The sequence below is a fragment of the Ranitomeya variabilis genome, chromosome 2, assembly GCF_051348905.1.
Source record: "Ranitomeya variabilis isolate aRanVar5 chromosome 2, aRanVar5.hap1, whole genome shotgun sequence".
Lineage (NCBI taxonomy): Eukaryota > Metazoa > Chordata > Amphibia > Anura > Dendrobatidae > Ranitomeya > Ranitomeya variabilis.
The window spans coordinates 1,098,636,000-1,098,653,119 of NC_135233.1; the positions used below are offsets into that span (position 1 = coordinate 1,098,636,000).

Genomic DNA, 17,120 nt, shown 5'->3' on the forward strand with positions numbered 1-17,120 from the left:
ACCATTAGTACAAAACATCCCAGGCTATTTATGTGATAGCAAGAAGGTACATAGGGTCTTTTTGGAATTTGAGTGTGGTAAAGATCTGTTATGGGTCACATGCAATGTACTTAGTTTATATTCATGCATCCAGCATAATATTGCCTGGAAAACTGTTGTAAACCCAGAGGGCATACAAGAATTTATTCTCATAAGTATACAATATCTATTATTTGAAGATAGAAAAGGCCCCAATGGAGTATACATTTTCATTGTCCTGCAGAATTGGTTATGACATGATGGGAGGAGTTTTTTCCCTCTAATGATCACATCAATTGGTATGGACAATACATAGACGACATGCTTATTGTTCGGAGTTGCGATGTATCGTACGTACCACTATTCCTTCAATATATTAATAGACTTTCCAATTCACAGTAACCAGTCAAGCTGAGGGAATCTCCTTTATGGATATACACCTTGTGGGCAAAACAACTAATCTAATGAAATAGATACAAGTTTATTTAGAAAACTTTAAGCCAGGAACACGACACTGGAAGACACCAGTACACATAAATGACACTCAATAAAAGACATACCCAAGGTCCTCTACAGGTCCTCTCTCTCCTGTAGATTGTAAGCTTTTATGATCAGTGGGGTCCTCTCTCTCCTGTAGAATGTAAGCTCTTATGGTTAGTGGGGTCCTCTCTAGCCTGTAGAATGTAAGCACTTAAGGTCAGTGGGGTCCTCTCTCTCCTGTAGAGTGTAAGCACTTTTGGTCAGTAGGGTCCTCTCTCTCCTGTAGAGTGTAAGCTCTTAGGGTCAGTGGGGTCCTCTCTCTCTCTCCTGTAGAGTGTAAGCTCTTATGGTCAGCGGAGTCCTCTCTCTCCTGTAGAGTGTAAGCTCTTATGGCCAGTGGGGTCCTCTCTCTCCTGTAGAGTGTAAGGTCTTATGATCAGTGGGGTCCTCTCTCTCCTGTAGAGTGTAAGCTCTTTTGGTCAGTAGAGTCCTCTCTCTCTTTTTCTCTCTCCTGTAAATTGTGAACTCTTATGGTAAGCAGGGACCTCTCTCTCCCTTTTTCTCTCTCCTGTAGAGTGTAAGTTCTTAGGGTCAGCAGGATCCTCTCTCTCTCCTGTAGAGCGTAAGCTTTTATGGTCAGTGAGGTCTTCTCTCTCCTGTAGAGTGTAAGCTCTAATGGTCAGTGGGGTCCTCTCTCTCCTGTAGAGTGTAAGCTCTTATGGTCAGCAGGGTCCTCTCTCTCCTGTAGAGTTTAATCTCTTACGGTCAGTGGGGTCCTCTCTCTCCTTTAGAGTGTAAGCTCTTATGATCAGTGGGGTCCTCTCTCTTCTGTAGAATATAAGCTCTTATGGTCAGTGGGGTCCTCTCTCTCCTGTAGAGTGTAAGCTCTTATTGTCAGCGGGGTCTTTTCTCTCCTGTAGTGTAAGGTTTTATGGTCAGTGGGGTCCTCTCCTGTAGAGTGTAAGCTCTTATGGCCAGTGGGGTCCTCTCTCTCCTGCAGAGTGTAAGCTCTTATGGTCAGTGGGGTTCTCTCTCCTGTAGAGTGTAAGCTCTTATGGTCAGTGGGGTCCTCTCTCTCCTGTAGAGTGTAAGTTCTTATGGTCAGTGAGGTCCTCTCTCTCCTGTAGAGTGTAAGCTCTTATGGTCAGTGGGGTCCTCTCTCTCCTGTAGAGTGTAAGCTCTTATGGTCAGTGGGGTTCTCTCTCTCCTGTAGAGTGTAAGCTCTTATGGTCAGTGGGGTCCTCTCTCTCCTGTAGAGTGTAAGCTCTTATGGTCAGTGGGGTCCTCTCTCTCCTGTAGAGTGTAAGCTCTTATGGTCAGTGGGGTCCTCTCTCTCTCCTGTAGAGCGTAAGCTCTTATGGTCAGTGGGGTCCTCTCTCTCCTGTAGAGTGTAAGCTCTTATGGTCAGTGGGGTCCTCTCTCTCCTGTAGAGTGTAAGCTCTTATGGTCAGTGGGGTTCTCTCTCTCCTGTAGAGTGTAAGCTCTTATGGTCAGTGGGGTCCTCTCTCTCCTGTAGAGTGTAAGCTCTTATGGTCAGTGGGGTCCTCTCTCTCCGGTAGAGTGTCAGCTCTTATGATCAATGGTGTCCTCATTCTCCTGTAGAGAGTAAGCTCTGATGGTCAGTGGGGTCTTTTCTCTCCTGCAGAGTGTAATCTCTTATATTCAGGGGAGGATTATCTATCTCGCTCTCCTTCATGTGTCTTTTTAAAGCAATTGTAAGCTTTCCAGTATCAAGATTCATTTGAATTTACTCATCACAACTTTTTTTTATGAAAATTCGACAAATTTGGAATATTTGAATTTGAAAAGGTCCGCTCATCTGACACAATTTGTCCTTAAAAGATGTGTATAATACTCCAAGACTCCAATGACTGTATTCAGCCCCGTTAATGCAAACACAGCCTTAATAATGTCCAAGGCACCTCACTATATATGGCTATGGGTAGATGTACTATTTGTACAATGTCTTTAGTGATTTACATCTTTCTTTTCCTATCTCTACTGAAACCTGAAAGATGTGACGTCCTCTCACTTTCCAGGTTAACCACAAAATGTCTGCTGCATTCTCAGCCTTTGTCCCTTCTGATTGATTGTTCTACACCATGTGATGTGATAGCTGCAAGACTTTATGATCCTAAGGTCAAGTGAGCCATCATCGGCAATTCTTTGAAAAATAGCAGTGGGTATTTTTTTTTCAATTATTCCCTTGAATCAAATTAAAAATTGTTAAAATTTGCGAGGTCCAGGGAATTTCCTATAATTTAACACAAATTTAATTTGCATCCTATTGACTCGCCCATCTCTAATTCCAACACTTTGCAGAGCAACAGGCATAAGTTGCAACATTGAGGTATAAATGGTGGATACATCAATACTATGGATGGCAAGGAGAAGAAACAAATCAATTCTGAAAAAATCGAGCCAGACATATCTCTCGAAGTAACGATCACCAAGCTATGACTTGTCCCCTTTGGACACATCATACATAGAGAGCAATCACTGGAGAAGGACATCATGAAGAAGAATAGAAAGAACAATGCAAAGAGGAAGACCAGCAACCCAATGGATGGCACGGAGAAGAAGCAAATCAATTCTGAACAAATCAAGCCAGACATATCTCTCGAAGTAACGATCACCAAGCTATGACTTGTCCCCTTTGGACACATCATACGTAGAGAGCAATCACTGGAGAAGGACAACGTGAAGAAGAATAGAAGAAACAATGCAAAGAGGAAGACCAGCAACCCAATGGATTGAAACTATCAAGATGAAGGTGGAAAGGACCCTGGCGGACCTATCTAGGCTTGTATAAGATCAATCTTCCTACAGATCGTTCATCCATCAAGTCGCCATGGCTCGAGATTGAGCAGAAGATGTTAAAAAAACTAATAATAAGACATGATGTATTAGTATTTCCATATATTTTTTTTTACCATCGTGATCTACATGCCATGCACCCAAATTTTCCAAAACACAATTGAAATTATTAAATTAAAGATCTGTTTGGTAGATAAATTACTCTCCCAAGTTGATAATTATTAGTCTTCTTTGACAAAAATAATTACGGTATTCTCCAGAGCTGATAAATGATGACACAATTCTATAAATTATCCTGAAAATTACCGGCATCAGAGGAGGTTTAGGACGTCTACAAGCAGACATCCCGATGGTATTACTTTACATCTTCCATAAAACTGACGTTCTATCGTAGAAAATGCGGCAGCACAAGACTTCAATAGTTTTAGTCTTATTACTGATCTGCCTCTTATTCTAATTTTTTTTCCAGGGTAATTTTTTTCATTATTTTAACAAATAAAATTTTGATGTTATTATTTTTAAAATATTCTTCTTAATAAAAAAGAAAAATAAAATGCCCCAATGGTGAATTGTTGCTCATGTAATGTCCATACTGCTGCAATGTGGAAAGTTTAGAAAATCAGGGATGCTCAAAAGGCATCTGTAGAGTCCGAGTAATGTCAGTGGATGAAACGTGTTACAGGTTAATTTTTGTGTCACTCTTTATGAAAACTTATAAATTATTTTGTAGGTCTTATTTGTAGAAAAATGTTCAGAAACACGGGGAAAACATGCTTTTCTTAAAGTAATTTCTAGAGATGTGCGGATAGATCGGCTGCAAATCGATTGTCATTAGAATTTCCTGAAACTTGAAGGTCACTGCAAATTCAAAAGCTTTGTGATTTCATTTGCCGACACCATTTTCACACTCTACTGAAAACTCGGAGAGCAGGCTGTTGATGTCAGATGCAGCCAAGCTTGTTTCCCAACAATACAAATGGTCTAGCGCAGCCAATCGGGGCTCTATCAGAGGCAGTATAATAAAAGATGGGGGCCAAGATGCTGCATTTTATGCTTTTACAAAGTAGGGATAGGAGTTAAGAGTGCACAGCAAACTCAACCTAGGGACAGAAAAAGTTCTAATCTGATTGTGGTGTAATACTGCAGGGCTGATGCAGATTGAAAAAGAGAGTGATAGTTTCAGTGTGAGAATAATAATCCAAAGAGTAAAATGAGATAGGGAGGTGCTGGACCTGCAGATTCAGTATAACTGAGAATTGACTGATCTGTGATATATACGTCAGTAAAAGCAACGTATTAACAGTTTTTTATATATTCTTCTCAATAACTTTTTTATATATTTTTCTTACACTACAAAAAAGGAGGGCAGCTTAATGCACCTCTGTCCAAATTCTGCTGCAAAACAAAAATTCTAAAACCAAGGCTTGTGTTTAACTGAAAGTGTACATGTGCGTGGCATGAGATATGGTTAATCTGTGTAATATATATATATATATATATATATATATATATATATATATATATATATATATATATATATATATATATACACAGGGGTTGGACAAAATAATGGAAACACCTAACATTTTGGCATCATAATCTTCGCACATGTGATAAACATGCAAACCGTGACATGTGGTAATGTTTTGTAGTTGATTATTTGTGTTATGTGTATGTAAATTAACTGTTTGTTTTTCATAATTGTAAGAACATTGATGAGAACCTGATACCAATGGCAGACCTCTCGGATTTTCATAGAGGCCAAATTGTTGGTGCTCGTATGGCAGGCGCTAGTGTAACAGAAAGTGCCCAAATGCTTGGCGTGTCAAGAGGTACTGTCTCCAAAGTATTGACTGCGTTTGAAAGAGAAGGAAAAACGTCCGCAGCAAAGCACAGGTCCGGCCAAAATTCGAAGTTGACTGAGAGAGACCGTCGGTTTCTAAAGCGAATTGTGAGAGAGGATCGCAAGACCACGGCTCCGAAAATCACTGCTGAGCTCAATGAACACCTACAGAACCCAGTTTCCACGAAAACTGTTCGTCGGGAGCCGCACAAATCTGGATTCCACCGAAGAGCTGCAATTAGAAAACCGCTGCTCTCAATGACAAATGTTTCCAAGCATTTAGAGTGGTGTAGAAACCTCCAGAATTGGTCCCTCGAGCAGTGGAAACATGTGATATTCTCAGAGGAATCATCGTTTACCCTATTTCTGACCTCCGGCCGAGTGTGTACGTTTGGAGACAGCCGAAAGAAGCATTCCATCTAGACTGCCTTCTCCCAACCGTAAAACATGGCAGAGGTTCTGTGATGATCTGGGGTGCTATTTCATGGAGATCCGCTGGGCCAATGATATCCCTATATCCCTGATAAGAATTAACAGCCGAGATTATTTAGGCATTTTGGGCAACCAACTGCACCCAATGGTTCAAGCACTGTTCCCGGAGGGGAACGCCATCTTTCAGGATGATAATGCACCAATTCATATAGCTAGAATTGTTAAAGCATGGCACGAGGAACATTCTAATGAAGTTGAGCATCTCATCTGGCCCCCACAATCCCCAGACCTCAACATTATTGAGCATTTATGGTCGATTTTAGAGATTCAAGTTAGACGTTGATTTCCGCCGCCATCGTTGCTCAAAGAACTGGAGGGTGTTTTAACTGCAGAATGGGCTAAAATTCCTTTGGAAACAATTCACACCTTGTATGAATCCATACCTCAGAGAATTGAGGCTGTAATCGCCGCAGAAGGTGGACCTACACCATATTAAACTAACTTTTGTTGATATTTCCAGGTGTCTCCATTATTTTGTCCAACCCCTGTATATATATATATATATATATATATATATATATATATATATATATATATATATATATATATATATAGGTCCTTCTCACTAAATTAGAATATCATCATTTAATTTATTTCAGTTCTTCAATACAAAAAATGAAACTCATATATTCTATAGAAGTGTTAACCACTGAGCCACCGTGCTGCCCACAACAAAAGTTCAAATCACCCCCATTTCGACCCATTCAAAATAAAACATTACAAATAAAATGAAACCTACACATATTTGGTATTGCCGAGTTCAGAATCGCCCGATCTATCAATAAAAAAAAATATTAACCTGATCGCTAAACGGCGTAGCGAGAAAAAAACTCAAAATGCCAGAATTACTTTTTTTGGTTGCCACAACATTGAATTAAAATGCAGTAACGGGTGATCAAAAGAACATATCTGCACCAAAATGATATCAATAAAAACGGCAGCTCGGTGCGCAAACAATAAGTACTCACCCAACCTGAGATCACGAAAAATGTAGACGCTACGGGTATCGGAAAATGGCACAATTTTTTTTTTAGCAAAGTTTGGAATTTTTTTTCACCACTTAGATAAAAAAGAACCTAGACATGTTCGGTGTCTATGAACTCGGAATGACCTGGAGAATCATAATGGCAGCTCAGTTTTAGCATTTAGTGAACCTAGTAAAAAAAAAAGTGTGGGATTGCACTTTTTTTGCAATTTCACCACACTTAGAATTTTTTTCCCGTTTTATAATATATGACATGGTAAAACCAATGGTGTCGTTCAAAAGTAGAACTCGTCCTGCAAAAAACAAGCCATCACATGGCCATATTGATAAGAAAAATAACAATGTTATGACTCTGGGAAGAAGGGGAGCGAAAAACAAAAAAGCAAAACCGAAAAAAATTCTTCAATACAAAAAGTCAAACCCATATATTCTATAGAGTCATTACACACAGAGTGATCTATTTCACGTGTTTATTTCTGTTAATGTTGATGATTATGGCTTACAGCCAATGAAAATCCAAAAGTCATTATCTCAGTAAATTAGAATACTTTATAACACCAGCTTGAAAAAATGATTGTAAAATCTGAAAGGTCGTCCTACTGAAGTGTATGTTCAGTAAATGCACTCAATACTTCGGGCTCCTATTGCATCAATTACTGCATCAATGCGGCGTGGCATGGAGGTGATCGGCCTGTGGCACTGCTCAGGGGCTATGGACCCAGGTTGCTTTGATAGCAGCCTTCAGCTCCTCTGCATTGTTGGGTCCGGTGTCTCTCATCGTCCTCTTGACAATACTCCACAGATTCTCTATGGGGTTAAGGTCAGGTGAGTTTGCTGCCAATCAAGCCCAGTGATACTGTTGTTTTTACACCAGGTATTGGTACTTTTGGCAGTGTGGACAGGGGCCAAGTCCTGCTGGAGAATGACATTTCCATCTCCAAAAAGCTTGTCGGCAGAGGGAAGCATTAAGAGCTCTAAAAAGTCCTGGTAGACGGCTGTGCTGACTTTGGTCTTCATAAAACGCAGTGGACCTACACCAGCAGATGACATGGCTCCCCAAACCATCACTGATTGTGGAGACTTCACACTAGACCTCCAGCAGCTTGGATTGTGGCCTCTCCACTCTTCCTCCAGACTCTGGGACCTTGATTTCAGAATTGATATAGTAATTGATGCAAAAGGAGCCCCGACCAAGTATTGAGTGCATTTACTGAACATACATTTCAGTAGAACAACATTCCAGATTTTCACCCCATAACCCCCAGAGCATTTTTCGGTTTAGCGGTTTTCACTCTTCCCAGAGCCATAACTTTTTTATTTTTCTGTCAATATAGCCGTGTGAGGGATTGTTTTTTGTGGGACCTTGGATTTCAAGGGCATTGATGAAGTAATTGATGCAAAAGGAGCCCAGACCAAGTATTGAGTGTATTTACTGAACATACATTTCAGTAGGGAACATTTCTGATTTTAAAATCATTTTTCAACCTGGTGTTATAAAGTATTCTAATTTACTGAGATAATAACTTTGGGGTTTTCATTTGCTGTAAGCCATAATCATTAACATTAACAGAAATAAACACTTGAAATAGATCACTCTGTTTTTAATGACTCTATATAATATGAGTTTCACTTTTTTGTATTGAAGAACTGAAATAAATTAACTTTTTGATGATATTCTAATTTTATGGGATGCAACTGTATATATATATGTATATATATATATATATATATATATATATATATATATATATATACAGTGCCTTGTGAAAGTTATCGGCCCCCTTGAACTTTTCACCCTTTTCCCACATATCATGCTTCAAACATAAAGATACCAAATGTAAATTTTTGGTGAAGTATCAACAACAAGTGGAACACAATTGTGAAGTTGAACGAAATTTATTGTTTATTTAAAATTTTTATGGAAATTCAAAAACTGAAAAGTGGGGCGTGCAATATTATTCGGCCCCTTTAACTTAATACTTTGTTGCGCCACCTTTTGCTGCGATTACAAGTCGCTTGGGGTTTGTCTCTATCAGTTTTGTACATGGAGAGACTGAAATTCTCGCCCATTCTTCCTTGGCAAACAGCTCGAGCTCAGTGAGGTCTGATGGAGATCGTTTGTGAACAGCAGTTTTCAGCTCTTTCCACGGATTCTTGATTGGATTGAGGTCTGGACTGTGACTTGGCCATTCTAACACCTGGATACGTTTATTTGTGAACCATTTCATTGTAGATTTTGCTTTATGTTTGGGATCATTGTCTTGTTGGAAGACAAATCTCCATCCCAGTCTCAGGTCTTTTGCAGACTCCAACAGGTTCTCTTCAAGAATGGTCCTGTATTTGGCTCCATCCATCTTCCCATCAATGTTAACCATCTTCTCTGTCCCTGCTGAAGAAAAGCAGGCCCAAACCATGATGCTGCCACCACCATGTTTGACAGTGGGGATGGTGTGTTCAGGGTGATGAGCTGTGTTGCCTTTACGCCAAACATATCATTTCGCATTGTTGCCAAAAAGTTCGATTTTGGTTTCATCTGACCAGAGCACCTTCTTCCACATGTTCGGTGTCTCCCAGGTGGCTTGTTGCAAACTTCAAACAACACTTTTATGGATACCTTTGAGAAATGGCTTTCTTCTTGCCACTTTTCTATAAAAGCCAGATTTGTGCAGTGTACGACTGATTGTTGTCCTATGGACAGACTGTCCCACCTCAGCTGTAGATCTCTGCAGTTCATCCAGAGTGATCATGGGCCTCTTGGCTGCATCTCTGATCAGTCTTCTCCTTGTCTGAGATGAAAGTTTAGAGGGACGGCCGGGTCTTGGTAGATTTGCAGTGGTATGATACTCCTTCCATTTCAATATGATCGCTTGCACAGTGCTCCTTGGGATGTTTAAAGTTTTGGAAATCATTTTGTATCCAAATCCGGCTTTAAACTTCTCCACAACAGTATCACGGACCTGCCTGTTGTGTTCCTTGGTCTTCATGATGCTCTCGGTGCTTCACACAGAACCCTGAGACTATCACAGAGCAGGTGCATTTATACGGAGACTTGGTTACACACAGGTGGATTATATTTATCATCATTCGGCATTTAGGACAACATTGGATCATTCAGAGATCCACAATGAACTTCTGCACTGAAAGTAAAGGGGCCGAATAATATTGTACGCCCCACTTTTCAGTTTTTGAATTTCCACAAAAATTTTAAATAACCAATAAATTTCGTTCAACTTCACAATTGTGTTCCACTTGTTGTTGATTCTTCATCAAAAATTTACATTTGTTATCTTTGTTTGAAGCATGATATGGGGGAAAAGTTTGAAAAGTTCCAGGGGGCTGAATACTTTACTATAAATATATAGCGTAAATACAGTCATAGCCAAAAGTGTTGGCACCCTTGAAATTGTTCAAGATAATGAAGTAATTCTCCAAGAAAATTATTGCAATTACACGTTTTGCAATGCACACATTTATTTCCTTTGTGTGTATTGGGACAAGACAATTAAAAAAGGGTACATTGAATATGATTTTACACAGAACTCCAAAAACAGTTCGGACAAAATTTTTGGCACTCTCAACTTAATATTTGATTTCTCCCTTGCAATCCATCACTTCCTATAAACACAACAAGCTTCCTACATCTCTCAGCTGGAATTTGGATGACTCTTCTTTTGCCAACTGTTCCAGGTCTCTCATATGTGAAAGCAATTTTAAGATCTCCCCACAGGTGTGCATTGCGACCCAAAATCCTTTAGTAATCTGTAGATTACATGATGCCTTGCACACAGTCAAGGCTCCCAGTGCCAGAGGCAGAAATACAAACCCAATACATCTTTGAATCTCCATCATATCTGAGTGTAAGTACTGTGTTCTTTTCTACTGTTTTCGGTAAACAGTAGAATGATGTGTTATACCAAAAAGCTTTATTTTGTCTAATCTGTTCACAAGACGTTTTCCCATAAGGATTTTGGCTTACTCACATACATTTTGCCAAACTCCAGGCTAGCTTATTTTATATATCCGTGTCAGTAGGGGGTGCTCCTGGGTCTACTGCCATAGCGCTTAATTTCATTCAAATTTCAACAGATAGTTTGCACTGACACAGATGTACCCTGAAACTGCAAGACAGCTTGAATTTCTTTGGAAACTGATTGAGGCTGCTTACCCACCATTCGGATTATCCTGCGTTATAACCTTTCATCAATTTTTCTCTGACATCCACATCCAGGGAGATTAGTTATAGTGCCATGGGTTGTAAACTTCTTGATTATGTTGGCCACCTTTGACAATGGAACATCAAGATCTCTGGTGATGTACTTGTAACCATGAACTTGCTAATTGTTTTCAATAATTTTGGTTCTCAAGTCCTTAAACAGTTCACTTCTCCTCTTTCTGTTACCGATGGTCACTGGCATCGGCTGATGAGAGTACTACACCCATCAGCCTACTCCTGCTGTCGCTAATAACAGCCCGAGCAGGCGCCACTGATGGGAGTATTCATCAGCTGGCGTCTGTGCAATTATAAATAAATAATTTAAAATAATAGCGTGGGTCTCTTCTATTTTTGAAAACCAGCATGGCAAAGCTGCTGGCTGCACCCTGCAGTTATCAGCTTTAGCTTGGCTGGTTATCAAGAATAGAGGGGTCTCTAGACATTTTTTTAATATTTAAATAAATCATTTAAAAAAATGGCATGGGGTCTCCTCTTTTTTTTGACAATCTACCAAGCTAAACCAAAAAGCTGGGGGCTGGTATTCTCAGACTTGTAAGAGTCTATGGATATTGACCCCCCAGATTAAAAATAGCATGGTTGTGGGGTTGACATCAGCTGTTTAATGGCTGCTATCATCCATCCCACAGGTTAGTAATGGAGAAGAGACACCCCTATTACTAACACAATAGTTACAGTAGATTGTAAAAAAGACACGGCCAGAATAAAACACTAAAATTTAAATAATGGCACAGACTCCTTTATTTGAAATAAAAATAAAAAAGCACAGTTATACTTACCTTATGCCTAATCCATTGAAGCTCATGTCACATGTAAAAAACATAAAATAATAAATAATCATAACCCTCACATGCTCGATGGGAAGATAATCCAAACAGTCCTACGACAATATGGATGATTTGGAGAGCTATCATATCAGTAACTGCTCTCCCCACCAACCGCTACACACTGACAGGAGAGTAGGAGAGCTGCCATGAGAAAACTCATCCAAATCCAATAAACCCCGGTGACATCAATTATGGCACCACTCATGTCAGTGTATTCCGACTGGCAGGGATAAGAGTTGCATCACTGATGTGACCACTATCCAAATCATCTTAATCATTGTGGGACAGTATGGATTATCTTTACATTATACAGGTGAGGAATAAGATAATTATTTTTCCTCTTTTCCAGGGGATGTGGGCTTCATTGGATTAGGCATGAGGTGAGTGTAACTGTGCTTTCTTATTTTTATTTCAAATAAAGGTGCCTGTGTCTTTCTTTTAAATAAAGGATTTTATTCTGGCTGTGTATTTTTTAAAATAATCCAATCCAAATGATTTGGATAGCAGTCACATCCTCGATGTGACTGCTATCCCTGCTGGCCGGAACACACTGACAGGAGAGTAATCGCACCTCCAGTGTCTAGTGCTGAGCTAATAATTTTTTTAAAAATGCGTGAGACCCCTCTGTACTTGATAACCAGCCATGATAAATTTGACAGCTGAGAGTTGCAGCCTGCAGCTGTCAGTTTTACCTGGGCTGGTTATCAAAAATAGAATATAATCCATAGATTATAAAGGGGTACATCTTAATTTTGTGAGAAACACTGATAGAACATGTATATGAACAATAGACATCTGAAGGAGGCCTTATGGAGATTAACTTGATACTTTGAGAATAATCTTGAGCAACATTGAAAAATAAAATCTTCATTTAGTCCACAATGTTATTATTATTATTTATTATTATAGCGCCATTTATTCCATGGCGCTTTACATGCGAGGAGGAGTGTACATAATAAAAAACAGGCACAATAATCTTAATCAATACAAGTCATGACTACCGTGTTTCCCCGATAGTAAGACAGCGTCCTACATTCTTTTACCACTCAAAAGTCCCACTATGTCTTACTTTCGGGGTATGTCTTATATTGGAAAATTGCGCCGTATATTGCGATTGCGCCATAAGTAGTGTTGAGCGATACCTTCCGATACTCAAAGGTATCGGTATCGGATGGTATCGGCCGATATCCAAAAAGTATCGGATATCGCCGATACCGATACCCGATACCAATGCAAGTCAATGGGACACCAAGTATCGGAAGGTATCCTGGATGTTTCCCAGGGTCTGAATGAGAGGAAACTCTCCTTCAGGCCCTGGGATCCATATTCATGTAAAATAAAGAATAAAAATAAAAAATATGGATATACTCACCTCTCCGGCGGCCCCTGGACCTCTCTCTTGTTGCCTTTCCACAGCACAGGTTATGAGGAAGCTGCAGATTCTAGTGGGGAGCCTGAAGGACCTGTGATGATGTCAAGAAGAGGGAGGGCTCTGAGCTGCTCTGAGGTGCCATGTGACGCTCCAGCCCGCCCACTTCTTACATCATCACAGGTCCTGTGTGTGCACAACACTCGGCGTCCAAGCATGGCAGGCAGGTATGCAGCGATCTCCTGGCCCCTGCTGCTGCATCCTCCTCCCACAGACAGGAATCAGCAGCTGAGGAAGCCATGTGTGTCCCTGCTTAAGTGCAGCATTCATTTGCTGCTCCCGGCTCACCGCTCAGCTGATCGTTGGGCGGGGAGCCGCTAATGAATATTCACTGCACTTAATCAGCGGGACCACGTGGTTTCCCAGCTCTGATTCCGGGCAGCGGGGTAATGCAGCAAAAGGTACCGGTACTATGGCTTATATTTTTCAAACGTACAGTTTACTATGTCTTACTTTCAGGGGTGCGTCTTACATTAGCTGAGCCCGCTAAAACCCCCACTACGTCTTACTATCGGGGGTGTCTTACTATCGGGGAAACACGGTAGTAAAGGAGGAGAGAGGACCCTGCCCGCGAGGGCTCACAGTCTACAAGGGATGGGTGAGAATACAGTAGGTGAGGATAGAGCTGCTCGTCTGTTGGTTCAGGGAGGAATGAACTTGTTTGGAGGCTTTTTTGTTTTATTTTTTTACATTCTTTTTTTTTACATATATTTTATTTTATATATTTTTTATTTATTTTTACAATTTGACTAATTTATTTAAATATTTTTCACTTTGGGAGCACATTATCTATATTATCTGTGTGTTTTTTTTTTAAATTCCCATCTACAGGCCAAGGAGAGTAGGCTTATACTGTATACTTATACTCTGTTGGCTTCTACTGCATGTGTTCCTCAACGCGACACTCACCGGCGATCCTTGTAACATCATTAATGATATTGTGCTCAATTGCAGAAGCAGCAAGAACATTTTGATTATTTCATTTTTTAATTTTGCTAGATCGCTAATGAGCAGTTTTTCAAGTCTTTTGCTTATTATTCATAAATCTCATCATTATGACAGCGGAAAGAAAATTTGACGTATTGAAACTTCTAAAAAATCCTCTGAATATCTCCATGCTCTTCCACATAACGTATGTAGTTAGGAACAAACCCAGGAGCACAAATGCGGCAAGGCAATAACATGATTCATCGCCATCTTCTGTTAAGTGTTCAGTTTAAAATTGGTTTATAAGAGATCATGATCTTCTGTAGCTGCCTGACAACTTTCGTGAAATCAAATTTAGTAAAATCTTTAATTATTGAGCTAGCTATTCTATGCGGACTTCACCTTCGAATTTACTTTCTCATTTTTATTTTTCATTTTTCCAATTTGAAAACGGATATAAAATGAATTGACCCAAACTCTCCTGTTCATCTTGTATGGCATTGTCCTCAATTTTTGCAAAGCATCGTTTTAGTTTCTGAGGAAGTCAGGATGGTGGAACCCATTGGGTGGAGGTGATTGATCGATAAATGATCATGTGATTTATTTGTACTTTTTTTCGCTTTGGGGAATGTTTTTAGTGGATTTATTATTAAAGACTCAAATGCAAATAATGAAAAGAAACTCAATTATCTCTCCGTAACAAGGCAACATTATTAATGGGATGATGATGACCATTCTGAAAGTTGAAGATGTCGCAGGAGTGACTATTCTGTGATTTCCATACACTTACCTATTTTCAGTCACGACTTAAACTTATAATTTGATGGCTGTAACAAATCTGACTATTGACACTGAGCTAATTCTTCTTGGCTTTACCGATGATAGGAGGATAAGCATTTTGCTGTTTTTGCTTTTCTTGATCATCTATGTCGTGGCACTTTTTGGAAACAGCCTTATAATATGTACGATTCTCATCGATCCTCACCTACACATCCCGATGTATTTCTTCCTCTCTAACCTATCCTTCATAGATTTATGTAACATTTCCTGTGCGGTCCCCAAGTTACTGACGGACCTCATCTCTGTCCAGAGAACCATCTCTGTCATCGCTTGTAGTTTGCAAATTTTCCTCCTACTGTGGATAGGAGCCAACGAGTGTTTACTTCTCGCCACCATGGCCTACGATCGATATGTGGCCATCTGTCATCCTCTCCATTATCCCATCTCCATGAGGTGGAGCGTTTGCTATCGTCTCACAGCTTTTGTGTGGATATTTAGCTTTCTTATGGTCTTTCTTCCATCAATAGCAATGCCAGTCACATTGTGTTACCCAAACAAGGTCAACCATTTCTTGTGTGAGGCCCTCTCGGTATTAAAGCTGGCGTGTAGCGATATTTATGATACTAACATTTACATATTTTTTTCTGGTTTCGTCTCTCTTCTCTTCCCCTTCATTATTATCCTAGTGTCTTACATCTGTATCATATCTTCTGTAATGAAGATCAGCTCTGCAGGACGCGCTAAGGCTTTTTCGACATGCAGCTCCCACATCGTGGTGGTGGCTTTTTACTTTGGCTCTGGAATGGTCACATACTTGGGTCCGTCCACAGATGCCTCTTCAGACCAGGAGAAATATGTCTCAATCTTTTATGTCATTTTATCTCCAATGTTAAATCCTTTCATTTACAGTCTGAACAACAGAGACGTGAAAGAAGCCATCGTAAAAATGTTTTTGACTTTGAAATTAATTTTATTTTTTTAATCTACCCATTTAGGCATTATTGTTTTTGTCCTCAGTCCATGTATTAATCTACTATATAATTGTCTAAGGGTCACTTCCATCTGTCTGTCCTTCTGTCTGTCACGGATATTCATTGGTCGCGGCCTCTGTCTGTCATGGAATCCAAGTCGCTGATTGGTCTCGGAAGCTGCCTGTCATGGCTGCCGCGACCAATCAGCGACGGGCACAGTCCGATTAGTCCCTCCCCTACTCCCCTGCAGTCCCTGCCCGGCGCCCGCTCCATAATCCCCTTCCCCTCCAGTCACCACTCACACAGGGTTAATGGCAGTGGTAACGAGCCGCGGTGTAACGCACTCCGTTACTGCTGTTATTAACCCTGTGTGTCCCCAACTATTTACTATTGACGCTGCCTATGCAGAATCAATAGTAAAAATATGTCATGTTAAAAATAATTAAAAAAAACAAAACTGCTATACTCACCATCCGCCGCCTTTCACGCTCCTAGCAATGCTACGGTGACCGCTCCATGCAAGCGGCAGGTTCTGGTCCCAGGATGGTCTGCCAGAAGAACCTTCCATGACGTCACGGTCATGTGACCGCGACGTGATCACAGGCCCTGTGAGAAGGACCTTCCATCACATCGCTGTCACATGACCGTGACGTCATGGAAGGTCCTTCTTGCAGGGCCTGTGATCACGTTGCGGTCACATGACCGTGACATCATGGAAGGTCCTTCTGGCATACCATCCTTGGACCGAAAGCTGCCGCCTGCGGTCGTCACGGTCATGTGACCGCGATGTCATCACAGGTCCTTCGCGCCTGCGCAAGAAGGACCTGCCATGACGTCACGGTCATGTGACCGCAACGTCATCACACCCTGGGACTGGAAGCTGACGCCTGCACCGTGCACAGGGCTAGGACTTCAACGGGCCTTCGAAGGGTGAGTATATGTTTAATTTTTATTTTAACTCTGTATACTATGTGGCTCTGTGCTGTATACTCCGTCGCTGTGCAATATACTACATGGCTGGGCAATATACTACGTGGCTGGGCAATATACTACGTGGCTGGGTAATATACTACGTGGCTGAGCAATATACTACGTGGACATGCATATTCTAGAATACCCAATGCGTTAGAATCGGGCCACCATTTAGTTTATAATAATTACTGATCGACACATTCTTCTATTCTCAGCCCAGTTCTGATTCTCTTCTGCGCCATTTAACTGCAGTTTTGACTGACCGCCTCACATAGCGTATTGTGTATGAAACTGTATGTAACCCTATACCACTCACATCAAGACTCCAATAAACTTACATTGAGAATA

General features: G+C 40.6%; 1 protein-coding gene across 1 annotated transcript; it reads left to right on the plus strand.

Annotated features, from left to right (window-relative positions):
• Positions 1-14,872: 14,872 nt before the first annotated feature.
• LOC143804079 (olfactory receptor 2A12-like) lies at positions 14,873-15,811 on the plus strand. Its single transcript, XM_077281817.1, has one exon. The coding sequence runs from the start codon at positions 14,873-14,875 to the stop codon at positions 15,809-15,811; it is 939 nt and encodes a 312-aa protein (XP_077137932.1).
• The last annotated feature ends 1,309 nt before the right edge of the window (positions 15,812-17,120 follow it).

Coding starts and splice junctions, on each gene's coding strand:
- LOC143804079 (XM_077281817.1), top strand. CDS start 14,873: ATGGCTGTAACAAATCTGACTATTGACACTGAGCTAATTCTTCTTGGC.